General features: G+C 43.9%; 1 protein-coding gene across 1 annotated transcript in view; it reads left to right on the top strand.

Moving 5' to 3' along the window:
- The window catches only part of SNX6 (sorting nexin 6), a 55,995-nt gene that overhangs the window by 14,343 nt on the left and 20,125 nt on the right, over window positions 1–21,527 (top strand). Inside the window, exons 5-8 of the mRNA XM_084632763.1 lie at window positions 9,037–9,158; window positions 11,802–11,925; window positions 13,396–13,491; window positions 16,923–17,028. Coding sequence (XP_084488889.1) covers window positions 9,037–9,158; window positions 11,802–11,925; window positions 13,396–13,491; window positions 16,923–17,028 — 448 coding nt within the window. The remainder of the gene's footprint in view (window positions 1–9,036; window positions 9,159–11,801; window positions 11,926–13,395; window positions 13,492–16,922; window positions 17,029–21,527) is intronic.

The raw sequence follows: 21,527 nt of genomic DNA, 5'->3' as shown, positions 1-21,527 counted from the left end.
ATATTATAAAATAACTAAAAGATTAAGTGGCCCAAAATTTTACCTACTGTATCTTTATTTACTGTATGTGAAGATCGTATCTCTTTTCCAACAAATGTATTTTTTAATCCCAGCAGCCTAGCAATAATGGTAGAAAAATGACTCCAATTTCATGCTTTTCAGAAAATATGAATGGAGGGCATTAAAACAATTTTTGAAAATACCTTGACTATGTCCCCTTTGTTTAAAAGAAACATTAGAATAGTTAACTGAAGTTAATTAAGTGAATCAGAAATGGTGTTTAATTTTCATAAGGCTAGTTGTAAGTGATTATTGGAACCAGAAAATAACATTTTAGTAATATGAAAAGAGATTATCATGGGGCATTGGGATAGTATGCTCCATAAATTGTTCATCAGGTGACTTTTGGCCATAAGAGTGTTAACTATGAGCAGGGAGGAGAATGGCAGGAGTTCAGGTCTAAAAAGCTTTAAGCAACTTAGGCCATGTCCACACTACAGTATTAAGTCGATGATCATAAGTTACTTTAATAACATCGGTAGAGCACATCCACATAGTGTTCTTTGTGTTGGCTTGAGTGCGTCCACAGTTGTTGCTCTTGCAGCAACACAGAGAGCATTGCATCATGGGTAGCTATCCCATTGTGCAACTTGTCATCCTTTGCCACTGGGAGTTCTGGGAACGGATCGTGGTGAATGATGGAGATGTGCTTGCCGTCCCGTGATGCAGTTATTTCCGTTCCATCGTTCCGTGGGCTTCCTACTTCGTTTTGTGCCATTTTTCAACAGCCTTTGTAAACTGCGTACCCACTGTCTCTGCCTGACAGCATGGATCCTGAGCTGCTGACCATTCTGGTGATGAGCATTATGAACACAATGTTGCTGGTACTGCAGTATTTCATGGGGTGCGAAACAGAGTGAATCAGTGGTGTCTGTTCTGCTGTCTGCCATGGAAACAAAATAACTCAAGATTGCTGCTGGCATTCACCGATCAGCTTGCTATAGTGGACTGTTGGTACTGGGATCAGGAAACAAGCACTGAGCAATGGGATCGCATCATGATGCATGCGTGGGATGACGAGCAGTGGCCTTTGAACTTTTGAGTGCTCAAAGCCACCTTCCTGGAACTGTGCGCGGAGCTCACCCTAACCCTGTGGTGCAAGGACACCAGAATGAGAGCTTCCGTCCCTGTGGAAAAGTGAATGGTGATTGCTGTGTGGAAGCTGGCAACTCTGGACTGCTGCCAGTCAGTCACAAATCAGTTTGGAGTCGGAAAAATCCACCGTGGGTTTTGGTAATGCAAGTGTGCAGGGCCATTAATTGCCTCCTGCTATGAAGGACTGTGACTCTTGGTAAAGTGCAGGAAATAATACATGGCTTTGAGGCAATGGGATTCCTTAGCTGTGGCGGGGCAATAGATGGAACACATGTCCCAAATTTGGCCTGCAACCATTTTGTGATGGAGTACATCAATCAAAAGGGCTACTACTCCATGGTCATGCAGGCGCTGGTGGATCACCATGGCTGTTTCACTGTCATAAATGTAGGGAGGTCAGGGAACATCCATAATGCATGCATCTTTCGAAACACTGGACTGTATAAAAAGCTGCATGCTGGGACTTTCTTTCCAAATCAGAAGATTCTAATGGGGGATAAGGAAATGCCCATAATGATCCTTGGAGACCCCGCCTGCCTCTTACTCCCATGGTTCATGAAGCCTTACACTGGGAGTCTAGACAACAGCAAGAAGCACTTTAACAGGCTCAGCAGGTGCTGAATGACCACTGAACATGCCTTTTGCTGGTTAAAAGGTTTCTGGTGCTGTCTTTTTGGCCAGTTAGATCTCAGTGAGGAAAATATTCTGATGGTCATTGTGGCCTGCTGTACTCTGCATATTATTTGTGAAGTGAGGGGGGAAAAATTTCCCCAGGGGTGGACCACTGAGGCCAAGCAGCTGGCTGCTGATTTTGAGCAGCCAGTTACAAAGGCAATTAGAGACGTGTAGTGGGAGGCTATTTGAATCAGGGAGGCTTTGAAGGAGCATTTTGACACTGATTCCCAGTAATGTATCTTTATGTAATGCATTCGGCCAGGCAATGTTTACTTGCTGCCTGTAGTACTTGCTTCTTGATCATTAATTGCAAGGAGTAAATATTGCTACCCATAGCCACTGTGTTTGAGAGATGTATGTATGTCACAAATAAAGACTCATTTTATTTAAAAGATTCAACTTTAATAATGGGATAAAACAAACTTCTGTAACTCCAGCTTTCGTTGGAAAATCAGTCTCTATGTGTGGAATGCACGGAGTACTGTGGGGGACCAGGAACACGCGAGGAATGCGGTGGGGAAGTTTGGGGAGGGCACGGACTGGAGTTCTGTAGTGCCTGGAGGGAGAGTCGGGCACAGATGTGCTCAGATTGCAGGTTAATGAGGGACTTCAACATCTGTCTGGCCCTTCAGGAACTTTATCATCTGCTTCTGCCCTTGTGGCCTTTCATGGCTATCCAGCCTGAGTCTTTCTTTGATTGTCTCCCTCCATGCTCTGGTTTGGCTATGTGCTGCATCTGTTGACTCCAGCACTTTGTGAAACATATCCTTCTTACTCCTTCTGGGTTGTCACCTTATCTGATGGAGGTGCTTTGCTCGTTCGGAGGAGTGGGTCTTCAAGGGCACATGTGCAGAAGCCAAAGAAACAATGAACAGAGACAGTACTGTGAATGCATTCCCAGCCATGAATCACAAAATTTACACTCACCTCTTACTCACTGTCCCTTGGTTAACACAGAGGTCAGCACGTGTCCCAATTATGGTGAGTTCGTGGGGGTGGGCAAGGGATAATGGGCAAGAAGGGATAAAGAATGGTTTGCAAAGCGGGTTACTTTGGGTATGTCTGCACTACGAAATTAGGTTGAATTTATAGAAGTCGTTTTTTTAGAAATTGTTTTTATATAGTCGATTGTGTGTGTCCCCACACAAAATGCTCTAAGTGCATTAACTCGGCGGAGTGCTTCCACAGTATCAAGGCTAGCGTCGACTTCCAGAGTGTTGCACTGTGGGTAGCTATCCCACAGTTCCCGCAGTCTCCGCCGCCCATTGGAATTCTGGGTTGAGATCCCAATGCCTGATGGGGCAAAAAACATTGTCGCAGGTGGTTCTGGGTACATGTCGTCAGGCCCTCCCGCTGTGAAAGCAACGGCAGACAATCGTTTTGTGCTTTTTTTTCCTGAGTTACCTTTGCAGACGCCATACCACAGCAAACATGGAGCCTGCTCAGCTCACTGTCACTGTATGTCTCCTGGGTGCTGGCAGACATGGTACTGCATTGCTACACAGCACCAGCAGCAACCCATTGCCTTGTGGCAGCAGACAGTGCAATAGGACTGAAAACCATAGTCATCGTGTCCAAGGTGCTCCTGGTCGCCTCGGTAAGGTTGGTCAGGAGCGTCTGGGCAGACATGGGCGCAGAGACTAAATTAGGAGTGACTCGACCAGGACATTTCCTTTAGTCCTGCAGGCAGTCCTATTGTACCATCTTACGGTGAGCAGGCAGGAGATGAGGATGGCTCGTCCTATTGCACTGTCTGCTGCCAGCCAAAGATGTAAAAGATAGATGGAGTGGATCAAAACAAGAAATAGACCAGATTTGTTTTGTATTCATTTGCTCCTCCCTCCCTCCGTGAAATCAACGGCCGACAGTCATTTTGGTGAGGTCTGTCTGGGGCACCTTGAAAACTTTAATGGAGATTCAGTCCTGCCTGAAATACCAGAGGGAGGGATAGCTTAGTGGGTTGAGCATTGGCCTGGTAAACCCAGGGTTTTGAGCTCAATCCTTGAGGGGGCCATTCTGTGTGACAGTTGTTTTTGTTTCTCCTTGATGTAAAGCCACTCCCTTTGTTGATTTTAATTCCCTGTAAGCCATGTCGTCAGTCACCTCTCCCTCCGTCAGAGCAATGGCAGACAATCGTTCCGCCCCTTTTTTCTGTGCAGACGCCATACCATGGCAAGCATGGAGCCCGCTCAGATCACTTGTGCAATTAGGAGCACATTAAACACCACGTGCGTTGTCCAGCAGTATATGCAGCACCAGAACTGGCAAAGCGAAACCAGGCGAGTAGGCGACGTCAGTGCGTTGACCAGAGTGATGAGGACATGGACACAGACTTCTCTCAAAGGACGGGCCCTGACAATGTGGGCATCATGGTGCTAATGGGGCAGGTTCATGCGCTGGAACGCCAATTCTGGGCCCGGGAAACAAGCACAGACTGGTGGGACCGCATAGTGTTGCAGGTCTGGGATGATTCCCAGTTGCTGCGAAACTTCGTCATGCGTAAGGGCACTTTCATGGAACTTTGTGACTTGCTTTCCCCTGCCCTGAAGCGCATGAATACCAAGATGAGAGCAGCCCTCACAGTTGAGAAGCGAGTGGCGATAGCCCTGTGGAAGCTTGCAACGCCAGACAGCTACCGGTCAGTTGGGAATCAGTTTGGAGTGGGCAAATCTACTGTGGGGGCTGCTGTGATGCAAGTAGCCAACGCAATCAAAGATCTGCTGCTATCAAGGGTAGTGACCCTGGGAAATGTGCAGGTCATAGTGGATGGCTTTGCTGCAATGGGATTCCCTAACTGTGGTGGGGCCATAGACGGAACCCATATCCCTATCTTGGCACCGGAGCACCAAGCCGGCGAGTACATAAACCGCAAGGGGTACTTTTCAATAGTGCTGCAAGCCCTGGTGGATCACAAGGGACGTTTCACCAACATCAACGTGGGATGGCCAGGAAAGGTACATGACGCTCGCATCTTCAGGAATTCTGGTCTCTTTCAAAAGCTGCAGGAATGGACTTTATTCCCAGACCAGAAAATAACTGTTGGGGACGTTGAAATGCCTATATGTATCCTTGGGGACCCAGCCTACCCCTTAATGCCATGGCTCATGAAGCCGTACACAGGCAGCCTGGACAGTAGTCAGGAGCTGTTCAATTAAAGGCTGAGCAAGTGCAGAATGGTGGTAGAATGTGCATTTGGACGTTTAAAGGCGCGCTGGCGCAGTTTACTGACTCGCTTAGACCTCAGCAAAACCAGTATTCCCACTGTTATTACTGCTTGCTGTGCACTCCACAATCTCTGTGGGAGTAAGGGGGAGACGTTTATGGTGGGGTGGGAGGTTGAGGCAAATCGCCTGGCCGCTGGTTACGTGCAGCCAGACCCCAGGGCAATTAGAAGAGCACAGGAGGGCGCGGTGTGCATCGGAGAAGCTTTGAAAACAAGTTTCATGACTGGCCAGGCTACGGTGTGAAAGTTCTGTTTGTTCCTCCTTGATGAAACCCCCCTTCCCCTTGGTTCACTCTACTTCCCTGTAAGCTAACCACCCTCCTCTCCTCCCTTGGATCATCGCTTGCACAGGCAGTGAAGTCATTGTTGCTTCACATTCATGCATTCTTTATTAATTCATCACACAAATAGGGGGATAACTGCCAAGGTAGCCCGGGAGGGGTGGTGGAGGAGAGGTGCACCGGGAGGGGTGGTGGAGGAGGGAAGGACAAGGCCACACCACACTTTAAAAGTTTAAAACTTTAAAACTTATTGAATGCCAGCCTTCTGTTGCTTGTGCAGTCCTCTGGGGTGGAGTGGCTGGGTGGCCGGAGGTCCCCCCCCACTGCGTTCTTGGGCATCTGGGTGAGGAGACTGTGGAACTTGGGGAGGAGGGTGGTTGGTTACACAGGGGATGTAGCGGTGGTCTGTGCTCCAGCTGCCTTTTTTGCAGCTCAACCATATGCTGGAGCATATTAGTTTGATCCTCCAGCAGCCTCAGCATTGAATCCTGCCTCCTCTCATCATGCTGCCACCACCTTTCAGCTTCAGCCCTCTCTTCAGCCCGCCACCTCTCTTCCCGGTCATTTTGTGCTTTCTTGCGCTCTGACGTTGTCTGCCTCCACGCATTCCTCTGTGCTCTCAGTGTGGGAGGACAGCATGAGCTCAGAGAACATTTAATCGCATGTGCGTTTTTTTCGCCTTCTAATCTTCACTGGCCTCTGGGAAGGAGAAGATCCTGTGATCCTTGAAACACATGCAGCTGGTGGAGAAAACAAAAGGGGGACAGTGGTTTTTAAAAAGACACATTTTATAGAACAATGGGTACACTCTTTCACAGTAAACCTTGCTGTTAACATTACATCATAGCACATGTGCTTTCGTTCCAAGGTTGCATTTTGCCTCCCCGCACCGCCTGGCTAGCCCCTCCCCCCTCTCCATGGCTAACAGCAGGGAACGTTTCTGTTCAACCACAGGAAAACAGCCCAGCCGGAACGGGCACCTCTGAATGTCCCCTTAAGAAAAGCACCCTATTTCAACCAGGTGACCATGAATGATATCACTCTCCTGAGGATATCACAGAGAGATAAAGAACGGATGTTGTTTGAATGCCAGCAAACATACACTGCAATGCTTTGTTCTACAATGATTCCCAAGTACGTGCTACTGGCCTGGAATGGTAAAGTGTCCTACCATGGTGGACGGAATAAGGCTGCCCTCCCCGGAAACCTTTTGCAAAGGCTTTGGGAGTACATCCAGGAGAGCCGTGAATGCCAGGGCAAATTAATCTTTAAACATGCTTGCTTTTAAACCATGTATACTATTTTAAAACGTACACTCTCCAGAGGTCCCTTCTACACCTGGCGGGTCTGGGAGGCAGCCTTGGGTGGGTTCGGGGGATACTGGCTCCAGGTCCATGGTGAGAAAGAGTTCCTGGCTGTCGGGAAAATGGTTTCTCCGCTTGCTTGCTGTGAGCTGTCTACAGCTGCCTCATCATCATCTTCCTCGTCCCAAAATCCTCCATCTCCATTGAAGGAGTCAAACAACACAGCTGGGGTAGTGGTGGCTGAACCAGCTAAAATGGCATGCAGCTCATCGTAGAAGCGGCATGTTTTGGGCTCTGACCCGGAGCGGCCGTTTGCCTCTCTGGTTTTCTGGTAGGCTTGCCTCAGCTCCTTAAGTTTCACGCGGCACTGCTTCGGGTCTCTGTTATGGCCTTTGTCCTTCATGCCCTCGGAGATTTTGACAAATGTTTTGGTGTTTCAAAAACTGGAACATAGTTCTGATAGCACAGATTCCTCTCCCCATACAGCGATCAGATCCCGTACCTCCCGTTCAGTCCATGCTGGAGCTCTTTTGCGATTCTGGGACTCCATCATGGTCACCTGTGCTGATGAGCTCTGCATGGTCACCTCTGCTGATGAGCTCTGCGCTCACCTGCAGCTTGCCATGCTGGCCAAACAGGAAATTGAAATTCAAAAGTTCGCGGGCCTTTTCCTGTCTATCTGGCCAGTGCATCTGAGTTGAGAGCGCTGTCCAGAGCGGTCACAATGGAGCACTCTGGGATAGCTCCCGGAGGCCAATACCATCTAATCGCGTCCACAGTACCCCAAATTCGACCCGGCAAGGCTGATTTCAGCGATAAGCCCCTTGTGGTGTGGAGTAAGGAAATCGATTTTAAGAGCCCTTTAAGTGTAAAAAAAAAGGGCTTTGTCGTGTGGACGGGTGCAGGGTTAAATCGATTTAACGCTGCTAAATTCGACCTCAATTCCTAGTGTAGACCAGGGCTTTCAGTGTCTAGGGGGCCTATTCTGAATATTGGTGCCCTTTTCCATAGGCTAGAGTAATCAAACCTTATATCTCTCTCCTAAGGGTGCAGCTCCTGCATGCATAGGGCTTCAAACCAGCTCTGTATGCTACTCGCCTGTGTGCCACTCTGTTCCCTGCAGAAATAATTGCTGGGTTGCACGGCAAAGTTTCGTATAGTAGGGAGAGAAATAAGGCAGGTCTCCCAAGGAATCTTTGGCAGAGAAATGCAGAATACCTACAGGAAAGCTTCCTAGAGATTTCTATGAAGGATTCCCAGGACATCCCTCTGTACATTAACAAACTTTTCTGCTGTGACCCAACTGCGTAGATGGAGAGGCTCTGTTGTTAATTTCTCTCTTATCCATCCTCTACCATATAACAAAATACACGAGAGCTCAATCTCCTCTCACTGTGCAGTATCAAAGCAAAATGAGCACTTACTGGAGCTCCCCTCTCCTGGCACACGGGATGCAGAGCTGGAGTGCCAGGACTGGCTAGACCTCTCTGGAGTGGTGAAGAGGTCCTGACTTGCTCCGCCACTGGACGACCTTGCTGTGTGCTGCACATTGTCCTCCGGCACCACTTCCTCATTGGGCTCGAGTCCGCTGGCTGCTGCCTCCAGTCTCCCCAAAGTATCCATGGGGCCTTGGTGGTGTAGCTGGAGTTGCCACCAAGGATGCATGCAGCTCCTTATAGAGTGATGGGTGGCCTCCCTTGCCTTTTGGTATGTCTGCATGACACTGATTTTAGCATGACACTGCTGTGTGTCCCTTTCGTGCCCCTTCTGCTGCATGCCACTAGCAATCAGCCTGTAGGTTTCGAAATTTCTATGGCTGGTGTAAAACTGCGACTGCACAGCCGCTTCTCTCCCCATGTACTCAGCAGATCCAACAGCTCTAGTGTGCTCCATGTGGGAGAGCATCTGCTGGGTAAAGCCAGCATCGTCAGCTGGGAAGATGCTGTATGACTTATGCACACTGAGCAAACAGGAAGAGGAATTTCAAAAATTCCTGGGTCTTTAAACAGGGGAGGGGCGCATACCTGTGTACCTTCAGGGCAGCAGAGTTCAAATTGCTGGCCAGAGCAGTCATGATGGACTTTGAGAGACCCTTGGAGGCCAATTAAGGTGACATAACCAACTGACGTATGTCCACTGATCCTGCATCGCTCTAACTGTGTCGCAAAAAGCTCTATGCTGCTCGTCGAGGTGGTTTTATTATGTTGGCATAGCAGAAGACTTACATCGGCGGGAGGAGCATTTCAGTGTGTACACCTCAACTGTTTTGTCGACAAAAGCTGACTTTTGTCAATAAAACTGTGTAGTTTAGACAGGGCATTACTGTGCCCTTATTTGAAGGACTTTAGCTTTGACTAAGAAGGTGAGGAATTCAAAAGTACTCTGACTCATTTCACAGATTCCACCAGCACCACCCAGGCCTGACTTTGATGCTTCAAGGGAAAAACTACAGAAACTTGGAGAAGGAGAAGGATCGATGACTAAGGAAGAGTTCACCAAGATGAAACAAGAACTGGAAGCGTATGTATATTTTTTTCAGTGCTCTGTGTGTGTGTGTTTGTATGTTTCAATTGCCTTTTAGTGCTCTCTGCTATTCCATACTTCTAATCATTTCACAACAGTGATCCCTTCTGGAAGATGCAGGTTTGAGCATCCGCAGTTACCACATAACCAGTGTTATCTCAATTATCATGATCAGAGCCATCAGGAAAATTGTATAAATTATTGCCCAGAATTGTGCGAATTTTATAAAGGGGTCATATAAATACACACTGAAAATGGAAAACGAAGTTAGCTTTTTTTGTTTTTACAAAGAATCCTTCAAGAACAAACTGTAAAGGCGAGGTATTAGGTCTTAACTAACCTTTTTCTCTACAGATCACTTATGAAGGCAGCTTCAATCAGACTTTGATAACCTGCTCTTCTGTTTTTACTATGTACTTGTATAAATCTTTTGTTTCACCATGAATATGGACTGAGCTGCTTTCTTTGCACGTGCCCTAGTAATAACTAAAAATGCAAATTTTACTTTCTATCTTTAGTTACTGTTAGTGAGAGACATAGGCAAGGCAGAAGAGCTCTCAAATCTGTGTGAAGTAATAGGAGCTTGTACAATCACAGTAGTTAGTTGTTAATGGGCAATTATCAAACTTCTGTTCTGTAGAACTGGAAATTTGGTAACTGCCTGACATGTTTTTTTATTGGGAATACATAATTTTACAGTAGGACAGTTTCTTGGAAATAGTGACTTCCCTGGTTATGCAGTTGATAGTGATTGGAGGATTTGTTGTAAGGTTTAGTACTCTGTGTTGAGTCATATAGGAAAGTCTTTTTCCTTGCTCCATCCCCTTTCTTTTATCTCATCCATGGACCTCTTTGCTCTTTCTCCTCCCTCCCTGATTTCAGTTTTCAGGTGTATATTTACACTGCTACTAGATTACTTCTCACCAAAGCACTGAACTGGCAAGAAAATAATTAGCACTTCTCAGCATCCAGCTGCTGTGAGCTAGTGTATTAAAATTATTGTATTAGACTGGTGTGCAAGAGATGGTTTGACAGCAGAGGAAATATACACGTATACTTCATACACCAGAAAACTGGAAATTAGCAGAGCACAATAAATATTGAAGAATCTGTGATTTTCCAGCGGCCCTGATCATGATTCTTTTGTGGTCTGGTTAGGGGTTGGATAACACAGAAACCTTGGGGTTTCTTCTACTGCCACCTCCATCCTCTGCATCCTTCTTTTTTGTCTTCACTGAATGACTACTGCTCTCACAGAGATCAAACATCTCCCAACACTGATCCTGCTGGTTTGCTGGTATGTAAATCTTATGATCCCTCCTTGCACGTAGTGGAAGCAAGTGTATCAATTATCTAAGCCATTTCATTGTTAACTTGAGGGGGAATAAAAGAAGCCCCTTTCCTCTTATTTCTGTACAATCAATGCAGTTTACTAAACATGTCAGTTAATTGAATTTACAAAATAAAATAAACTATAGTAAACTAGTATTGACAGGAGTAGATGCTCCTCTTCCTAATTAATCTTTTGTTTGCACCATAAACTAAACTTCAATTATTGCCTTAAAATCTAGTTTGGTTGAACTGGACAACTGACTTATCATGATACTTACTTTTGATATACAGTAAAACCTCAGAGTTACAAACTGACTGGTCAACCACATACCTCAGTGCATATTTCTGGTTTCTAATCAGGTAGCAGCAGAGACAAAACAAAGCGCAAATACAATACAGTACTGTGTTAAATATAAATTACTTAAAAAAAAAAAAAGGAAATTTTAAAAGAACGATCTGGCAAGATAAGGAAACCTGTTTCGGTGCTTGTTTCATTTAAATTAAGATGGTTAAAAGCAGCATTTTTCTTCTGCATAGTCAAGTGTCAAAGCTGTATTAAGTCAATGTTCAGTTGTAAACTTTTGAAAGAACAACCATAACGTTTTGTTCAGTATTACAAACATTTCAGAGTTACAGCCTCCATTCCCGAGGTGTTCGTAATTCTGAGGTTCTACTGTACTAAATCTTACAACCGTTCCAAAAGGGAAATTAAGCAAAAGATCCGTGTATAGAGCACCCAGTGTGTGTTAGGCACTTCAGACATGGAATAAGATTCCTGATCCAAAGAGCTTGCAAGCTAAATGGACAAAATACGGACAAAATACAGACAAATGAGTTGAGGGGAGCAAATAGGCAAGATGGAGATAGAGGAAGGAATATTCACAATAGGCTACGCGATTGCTTGTGTAGTACAGTTTTGCATCTTGTTAGTTCTTGATAGTTTATGGGAAGGATAAATGGGGTTATACTTCCAGTGGAACTAACACACAGATGGAATTTGTATCCTCATTTAAAGGGCCTGTAATATTTGTTGTATTTATCTCTATATGTCTGCTTATGTTATATGATAAAGGATTAAATTTTTCGCCATGTATTAACATTACCTTCTTAGTGCACACATTAAATACCACATAATATACTAACATCAAGTACATCAAAGGTTAGGGTAAAATATTTTAGCATTCCTTAGTTTTGTCTGTGTACGAGGATGTTTCTATTTTCTGCAGTCGGCTTCATAAAAAATTAATTGTTTTGGGTGGAATTTTAATTCTTTATTGTGTAGTCACTGTACTTGTTTTTTGTTTCTAGTGAATATCTGGCAATATTCAAGAAGACAGTTGCAATGCATGAAGTGTTCTTGTGTCGTGTGGCAGCACATCCTATCTTGAGAAAAGATTTAAATTTCCATGTCTTCTTGGAATATAATCAGGATGTGAGTATTGAAAACTGATTCAGTAGCAAAAGTAATCAAGATGTACTTTCATGATATGATTGAAAATGGGTAGAACACTTGATCTCCTGAAGCAATTTACAGTGATTCCTTAACCAAACCTCTTTGGATTTAGAATTTAAGAAATTAAATTAGCTGGCCCTGTCAAAGTTCATTTTTCTGCCATCTGGGTAATTGGCATTCAGGACTTAATTTATAGTTTTTGAACTGTAGCCCAGTCAGAAAAAATACTTACGGGAGACTAGCAACACTTTTTAATCAGTCACCATTTGCTGTGGCTCAAGAAGATATTTACTCACCTATTCTTTAATTGATTTCAGGTGTTTTGAAAGAGAGAGCATGATGAAACAAACTATCATTATCGCTGTTTTGTAAAACACAAGTGTGATTAGTTCTCGTCAAGACAGCGTTCCAAGAGTAACTCTTTGATTAAAAATTATGATGGGTAAAAGGTTCTGTTAAGTTTACAGATTCTTCTTCAGTATAACATGGTTGTTAAATATTATGCCAAGATGACAAAAATCTCTGAGAAGCAGAATAGTTTTGTGATAGCTAAACTAGTTAAATATATGGAGAAGTAACCAATACAAGCTGTCTTCATACTGCGTTGGAGTTGGAATCCTAATACTGGGCTAGTGAAGTGGAGGTCGTTATGTATTGTAACTTGCCTAAAAACCTATTTCTGAGATGATGGTGTATATTGTCTAAATAGTGGTGCCTCAATTACTTTTTTAAGTAACTAAATGTAACTATATCTCTTGCACTACCTTCAATGTTGAAAATTGAAAATAAAACTAAAACCAAACCTCAGGTAATAGATCTTTTTCTTAACTTGAAACATGACTTTTGATTCTCTGATATATAGAAGGTCAACTCAGTACTTGCTGCAGAAGAAGCAAAGCTGGTCCAGGAATTCTGGCCCCACAGATCTGGAAAGTTAGGTGGACAGAAGAAAGGATGTGGGGAAATGGTGTGAGAGGGATGATTTCAGTGGAAGCAAGGAGGGGGATGGATTAGAAGTTCCTGAAGATGAAGTAATTTGCAATTGTAAGCAGCAAAGGAAGAGCTAGTGACATTAGCTAACTTGTCAGTAGCTTCCTTTTACTGTGTATAAAAAAATGAGGACATTTGAGAATGAATGTAGCTGAAATGATACAGATACATTCAGTATTCTTCCCAAATACTATGGAGTTGCATGTTTTCCCAAAACTCACATTAGATGTTAAAGGAAGTCTGGTCAATAACCAGTAGAATGCAAAATGTTGTATTAGTAATACTTGGTGCATCGTCCACATTATTTATACAATGTACTGTTAGGCAAACAGACATCAACCTGGTACAAGACTTGCAGTTTCTAGTATAATTTCTAGCTCCTCTCAGTCCAGAAATGAATTCACTGCTTTTATTGTCTTCAGAGACTGTGCTAACTTGAGATGTGAACTTGTCTTTCAGTTGAGTGTTCGTGGGAAAAACAAGAAAGAGAAACTTGAAGACTTCTTTAAAAACATGGTTAAATCAGCAGATGGTGTCATTGTTTCAGGAGTAAAGGTGATTCATCTCTAGCATGTTAATAAAATGTTTAGTAATTTTTTTGAAACTGTATCTCTTTGAATTGAAATCAAATATGATTACAAAAGGAGACAAATACCAAATGCATGCCAAGTACATTTCAGGGCTTCACAAATTTATTATACACTTGCCAGAGGTAGATACAAAAGAGGTGAAGGTGGAGGGACTTGGGGCCGCACCAGCAAAGCCCAGGTGTAGCAACTTGAGATGTCTAGCCCCTTGCAACACCAGCTACTGAGAAGGGTGCTGTCCTGGGACCCTTTCTGGAGGTTTCATCATTCATATTATTCTCTTCTGGATAGCAGGAATTGTAATCTTAGGGCTTGTCTTCACTATGGGGAGATTGATGCTGCTGCAATTGATGCAGCAGGTGTCGATTTAGTGGGTCTAGTGAAGACCCGCTAAATCGATGGCAGAGCGCTCTCTAGTCAACCCAGAGTACTCCAGCTCTCTGAGAAGAATAAGGTAAGTCAACTGGAGAGCATCTTCTGTTAATGCAGAGCAGTGAAGACACTGGGATAAGTCGACCTAAGCTATGTTGACTCCAGCTATGTTATTCACGTAGCTGGAGTAGCGTATCTTATGACGACTTACCCCAGCATTGAAGACCAGCCCTTAAAGTTGCATATCTACCTGCTGGAAAGAGGCTTTGGGTCTCCTTCCGCCCCTACCCCAGTCACCTTCCAGAACTATCTGGCTGCTTCCACAGGGAAGGCATTCCTGGTTTTATCCCTTCTCCAGCCCTTTTATTTATTTATTTTTTGGTGGAGGGGTGGAGTGGATAGGGGCCATTTCCCTCCCCCAATGAATAACTCTGATACCTGCTTTGGTTAAGAACATAAGAATGACCATTTGGGGTCAGACCAATGGTTCATCTAGCCCAACAGTGGCATCCTGTGTTCCAACGGGCTAAAGCCATATGGTTCCAAGGAAGTGAATGGGACAGGGCAGTCATCAAATGATCCATCCCCTGTTGTCCATTCCCAGCATCTGGCAGTTAGAGGCTTCGGGACATCCGGAGCATGATGGTCCCTGACCGTCTTGGCTAATAGCCATTGATGGACCTATCCTTCATATGTTGCTCTTTATAGCTTTCCCAAATAGCATTGTGAAACAGATGATTCTGACTATTTTACCAGTGCCCAGTGAAATTAACAAGTCTGGACAATTTCACTGCGATATTCAAAATTCTTAGGCATTGCAGCTGCCTGTAGACTCAGGAAGACAATATTGAATCTTTTATTCAGTTAATGATTGGAAAGTTATCTTTGGAATTGTATTGACTAGAAACGTGCTTGTATAATGAAACCTTAAATTCTGGAGAAACTGTTGACTTCATCCCCTCTGTGCTCCAGTGAAAGCTTCCCACTAGCAAGTGGATTTTTCAAGCCCTATGTAACTTTCCTAATTGTATTCTTGAGACATCAGATGCGGGTACTACAGCCATGAGTTAGTTCTGGTGCAAAAGAGAGTCTAAAGGGCAATATATATATAAAAAACCTCTTATTCAAGGAGAAAAGATAGTGTTAATGTAATGTTTCAGACTCTTGCCTAGTGTAAATCTGCGTCCACTGTAATGCTATTTAGACATCTTGGCTTCTCCCAATCATCATAATAATTGTTTTCAAAACAATATAGAGAGAACTACCATATTCATTCATATTGTGTATCACATGAATGCTGTTGCATGATGTATTTCCTATGTATTAGTTAATAATGAAGGTGGTTAAGGCTTTTTGTTCACCTTTTTTTTCTCTTTTGAGTAGTGCTCATGAAAGGGGCTAGATTAGCAATACTGTAACCCAGTCTTCTGTCCACAGAGCAGATATTAAATAGGCAGTAACTGTTCATATTGTCTGCGTCTACCCACCTATATGCTTCAGCATGATCTGAATGGTCTGGATGGCAGAGTACTTCAATGTCCTTGCACACTCAGTTCATAGCATCTCTGCAGAGACAACAGAAGTGTCTAATTGTGACAGTTGTGGTGTTAATCTTTTTAGGTAGATGCCTCTGTACTAGGTACTGGACAGAAACAGCCAATCATAGAAATTTAGGATTGGATGGAACTTCGATAGGTCATTTAGCCCAGTACTCTGTACTGAGGCAGGACTAGTGGCTCTCAACCTTTCCAGACTACCCTTTCAGGCGTCTGATTTGTCTTGCATACCCCAAATTTCACCTCACTTAAAAATTACTTGCTTACAAAATCAAACCTAAAAATATCGAAGTGTCACAGCACACTATTACTGAAAAATAGCTTACTTTCTCATTTTTACCATATAATTATAAAATAAATCCATTGGAATATAAATATTATACTTACATTTCAGTGTATAAAGCATATAGAACAGTATAAACAAGTCGTATGAAATTTTAGTTTGTACTGACTTTGCTAGTGCTTTTTATGTAGCCTGTTGTAAAACTAGGCAAATATCTGGATCAGTTCATGTATCCCCTGGAAGACCTCTGTGTACCCATAAGGGTACATGTTCCCCTGGCTGAGAACCACTGATCTGGACCATTCCTGATGGATGTTTTTCTAGCCTGTTCTTAAAAACCTCCAATCATAGAGATTCCACAGCCTGCCTAAGCAACTTGTTTCAGTGCTTAACTACCCTTATGATTAGGAAGTTTTTTCTACTGTCTAATCTAAATCTCCCTAGCTGCAATTTAAGCCCATTACTTCTTGTCCTGTCTTCAGTGGTTAAGGAGAACAATTTATCACCCTCCTCTTTATGAGAGCCTTTTCATACTTGAAGACTGTTATCATGTGTCCCCCCCCTCAGTCTTCTCTTCTCCAGACAAAACAAACTCAGTTTTTTTTAATCTTTCCTCATAGGTAATGTTTTCTAGATCTTTAATAATTTTTGTTGCTCTCTCTGGACTTTGTCTAATTTGCCCACGTCTTTCCCAGTGTGGTGCCCAGAACTGGATGCAATACTGCAATTGAGACCAGATATCTAACTATTTCGCTAACCAGCTGATGGATGGTAATGAACCTTCTCCTTCGTTACTGGTTTGAGTCTTAATAGAACTGGTGACATAGAGGTGGAAGGTACTTATTACAACCACCCTAGTAAATTACAAATGCATTATGAAACACCATATCTTTAAAAATCGGTTTTTCTTTCACCTACCTGCTAACCATGTGTTAAGGATTCTAGGTGTGCAACACCTATTATCATAAAGGCTAAAACATTGCAGGCAAACATCAAATCTTGTGGGACTTGGCAGGTCAGTGAAGTAGAAACTGACTTTCATATAGGGTGTTTTACAAAATCTGTACAGAGTTCACTTACACATATTATAAAGTATTTAATTGTACACAGTCATGATTGTATACTAAATTTCATGTGTATTATTATAGATAGTTGAATCTGTTTTCTAAATACCGTTTTGTCTTTTAGGATGTAGATGACTTTTTTGAACATGAAAGAACATTCCTTGTAGAATACCATAACCGAGTCAAAGATGCATCTGGCAAATCTGATAAAATGACAAGATCACACAAAAGTGAGTTTCTGTTCTTTGAGCGGGGGAAGCCTCATTAGTTATAGCACACACTAGAAAATTTTCAAAGTCATAGAATCATAGAATATCAGGGTTGGAAGGGACCTCAGGAGGTCATCCGGTCCAACCCCCTGCTCAAAGCAGGACCAGTCCCCAATTAAATCATCCCAGCCAGGGCTTTGTCAAGCCTGACCTTAAAAATATCTAAGGAAGGAGATTCCACCACCTCCCTAGATGTGTTTCACCACCCTCCTAGTGAAAAAGTTTTCCTAATATCCAACCTAAACCTCTCCCACTGCAACTTGAGACCATTACTCCTTGTTCTGTCATCAGCTACCACTGAGAACAGCCTAGATCCATCCTCTTTGGAACCCCCTTTCAGGTAGTTGAAAGCAGCTATCAAATCCCCCCTCATTCTTCTCTTCTGTAGACTAAACAATCCCAGTTCCCTCAGCCTCTCCTCATAAGTCATGTGTTCCAGTCCCCTAATCATTTTTGTTGCCCTCTGCTGGTCTCTTCCCAATTTTCCCACATCCTTCTTGTAGTGTGGGGCCCAAAACTGGACACAGTACTCCAGATGAGGCCTCACCAGTGTCGAATAGAGGGGAACGATCACATCCCTCAATCTGCTGGCAATGCCCCTATTTATACATCCCAAAATGCCATTGACCTTCTTGGCAACAAGGGCACACTATTGACTCATATCCAGCTTTTCGTCCACTGTAACCTCTAGGTCCTTTTCTGCTGAACTGCTGCCTAGCCATTCGGTCCCTAGTCTGTAGCGGTGCATGGGATTCTTCTGTCCTAAGTGCAGGACTCTGCACTTTGTGATTGGCAATGACCTGCTGTTGATAACTTGCCTCACATGCAAGGAAGAGTAAAATTCTCAGGGAGTATAAACGTCTTTATGCAAGCAGAAGTAAACATAAGAATGGCCTTACTGGATCAGACCAAAGGTCCATCTAGGGCAGTATCCTATCTTCTGACAGTGGCCAATGCCATGTGTCCCAGAGGAAATAAACAAGTGATCCATCCCCTGTCACCCATTCCCAGCTTCTGGCAAAAAGAGGCTAGGGACACCATCCTGGCCAATAGCCATTGATGGACCAAAGACTAATCAGATCTTGGAATAACATATCTCTCTGGGTGTAACTAATGCTCAGGGCTGGCTTTATGGGTGGGTGCCATGGTCAAGAGGCGAGGAGCAGAGCTGGTCTGGAGTGCAAGGTCATGGAAGGGAACTTGGAGCAATGGTTGGGGGAGGAAGTGGGGTCCGGGGAGGCAGCAGGGGCCAAGGGTGATGGGGAGGAGGGCGGGGGAAGCCGTGGGGGCCAGTGGCAATGATTGGGGGAGGCAGTGGGGGTCTGGGGCACCAAAATACAAGTTGGCTGAGAGTGCCATTTTCTTCATGGCTAATGCTGTACTAGACCAGTTGGAATTAGAATAAACTGCTTTTACACTGGAGACTATATGATACTTCATACCATTTCTTTTGGGGATAACTGAAACATGTATTTAACCTTTAGTTAAGTTTTATGAATTTTAGAGGGCAGAGGTGGGTGTTACAGCTACATTCATGATTAAATTCTGTCACAAACCTTTTCTAGTGGGGAGAACTTTAGATCTGCCTGCAGTTACCTGGGTTCAACTCATACCACACAAGAAATTACATTTCTTTACTCAACCTCAAACTCAATTATTCCAATCCAACAAAAAGTGGCAGTCATAATATGTCAGGGGAGTGGAGAGGTTTGGGAAAGTTTGGCATGCCAAAATTTGGGAACTGTTGGCGACCTTAAGTTCAAAAGAAGGAAATAAATTTTTCCTTCCGCAGTTGCCCATCTTCAGTCTTGGAAGGTGCCATTTGGTATTAATCAGCTTGGAAACTTCGAGTAAGCAGTGTCTGTTGGGGCCATGTGTGCACCCACCCTCTTCCACCCTGCGAATTCCAAGGGCATAAAAGCAGGCATAGACCCACCTGTTTCCGTTAGACTGCTAAAAGAGAAGTGGGCTGGCATAGCTCAGTGTTCTTGATGCGTCCCTCATTGGGTTGGTTTGTCCTTATCCTCTCTAGGGATTTTTGTTTGTGAACAATTAAATAGGATTTTTTTAGAGTAGCTTCCCCCCTCCCCCCCCCACTGTTCACATATTTTTTTCAAGTGTCATCTGGGCTCAGCTCTTGCACTGCCGTACCATCCTTTTTCAGTACTGTTCTGTTTTATCTTTGTTTTTCTTTCCCTTTTGTTAGGGTCTGCTGACACAATGGCACCATGGTGAGGTGACTAGGAAGGCAGGCCTTTCAAGCCTTGCGCTTCATAAAACACTTTGACGCTGGTCACTGATGGTTATGTGCAATGTCTGGTACCTGGGAGATGGTCACAATTTGAATAGGTGTTTGATCTATCTTGCTTTCTCCTATGAAACCTGAAAAGATTAGGAGGGTCATCTTTAAATTGCTGTTGGAGAGACTCTTAAGGAGCAAGTTGTGGAGTCTGGCAGAATCTGCATTAAAAGGGCACTTTAATGTCAAAGGCCCTTTGCAAGAAGTGACTGCTTACAGGCCTGGCGAAAGTGGGTGAAATCCCTGTTTTTGCCCAAGTTAAAGATGTGAAGGTTTGTGACAGCCGCACCTCTGCTGTAGCTCAAAGTAGTACTTTCTCAGGGAAGAACTGGGGAAAGGACATCTATATTTGCTGTAACTGTGATTGGCTTATAAGAGCTCAGTCTCCGTAGGGAATGTCTTTTGCCCTAGGGAATGCGCAGTGTTCTTGGGGATTCACATAAACAAAGTCCTTTTTAATCCCAGCACAAAGGTGGGGATTGGACTTCTGAGCTTTCACAGCTATGAAAGCTTTCGTGCCAGAGGACAATTCCATATGTCTCCCTTGGTAATAGTAATTGACATCTGTGGAGTGTGTTGAGGTGCTTACTTTAGCACATTGTTCGAGACTTGCAACCCACGGTGGTTCTGTTCGTTCCAGCCTGAGTTATGCAATTTCAGTTCTCCATCGTCCTAGAACTGAAAACAGAATTGCAAATTTTTCATCCCAGTTTACCAGAACGTTTGTCTCAGAATCAGGGCAAGATTCTTCACCCAGATTCTGATTTTCTTATTAGGCTGACAACTAGACTTCTGGATTTCTGGGAGCACTAGACTGAGTATTTTGTCAAAGTCAAGAGGTTAATATTGGAAAACAGGAAGCCGTTGACTAGGAAAACATAGTTGATTAAATGGAAGAGATTTTCCTTCTGAGCAACTCAGAAAAGAGTAGATCCAAAGTGGCCTTCCATTACTTCTGGTTTTGGGTCTTCTGCTACATATATGTCAAAAATATGAGCTAGCACCCTTCATCTGTCTACCATTTCAACTTTCCACCCTCCAATGCATGGACTGTTAATCTTTGCTGACCCTACAGTAATGCAGTTTGCCAAAGACTTGCTCCATGTATTCCTTCTTCTGTGTGAACCACCTTTGTTAATGGGATCTGAAACCGGTACTTACAAAGCTAATGGGAGCCCTAGTTCAAACTCCTGTCAGACAGTTCTTCGTACAATTTCTCTGAAGATTGCATTCTGCATTGCTGCATTATCAGCCCAGATTGTTAGTGAGATCCAGGCCCTTGTGACTTATGTTCTGTAAGAATGGCCCTGTGTCCTCACTACAAATTCCTGTCTAAAGTGGTTTCAGGTTTCCATTTTAACCAGACACTTAACTTTCTTGTATTTTTCCCTAAACTTCATTCACATCTAGCAGAGATTAGATGCCATACTAGATAACATCAAGAAGGCCCTTGGTTATTACCTGACTAGGACCAGGACAGGATCTGTAACTCTCCTGGTTTTATTTCCAATGTACCACAAAAATATGAGGGTCTGGTAGCAAGAGACTGACCAAACTCAAGACATCAAAGGTTCATTGATCCTAGTGGTTGAGAAGCACGTGGTTCTCAACACTCTGAGTTATCGTAGTGGCCAGTCCAATCAAACGGAGCCTGCGGACTGATGGTTCCTTCAAAGTTCTATCTAGGGAAGGTAGAGTATGGACCTCAGGAATCTTGCAAAGATTCTCAAGCGTGGTCCATGGAGCACTTCCTAGTGATCTCCAGAGAGCTGGAGTGTTGCAAAGAGTTGTCGTCTCTCACTTCCAAAAATATCATTTAGACCAGACATTCTCAAACTGTGGTCTGCGAGCTCCATTCAAGTGGTCCGTGGATAGTTCCCTCTAAGGTGTGCACCTGGGCGGCTGCACATGAGAGAATGAAGGGCCACCCCCGTAATTAGTGGAGCCACGCAGGAGCCACGTACCTGGACCCTGGAGATAATGCACATGTAAGGTGGGGGGGTGGCCTTGTGGGGAATAAGGGGTAAGTGGGAGGGAGCAGTGGAGTGATAAGAGGGGGGAATCTGGAACATGCAGGTCTGCGGTGGTCAGAGAAAGAGTCGACTTTCCCCAGCTCCAGGGCTGCAGCTGCCGGGGAGAGGTGGCCCTCAGCCTCAGCTCT

This window comes from Lepidochelys olivacea (genome assembly GCF_965140295.1).
Source record: "Lepidochelys olivacea isolate rLepOli2 genome assembly, chromosome: 6".
Lineage (NCBI taxonomy): Eukaryota > Metazoa > Chordata > Testudines > Cheloniidae > Lepidochelys > Lepidochelys olivacea.
The sequence above is the reverse complement of the archived record's forward strand: the minus strand, read 5'-3'. Positions and strand labels throughout refer to the sequence as shown.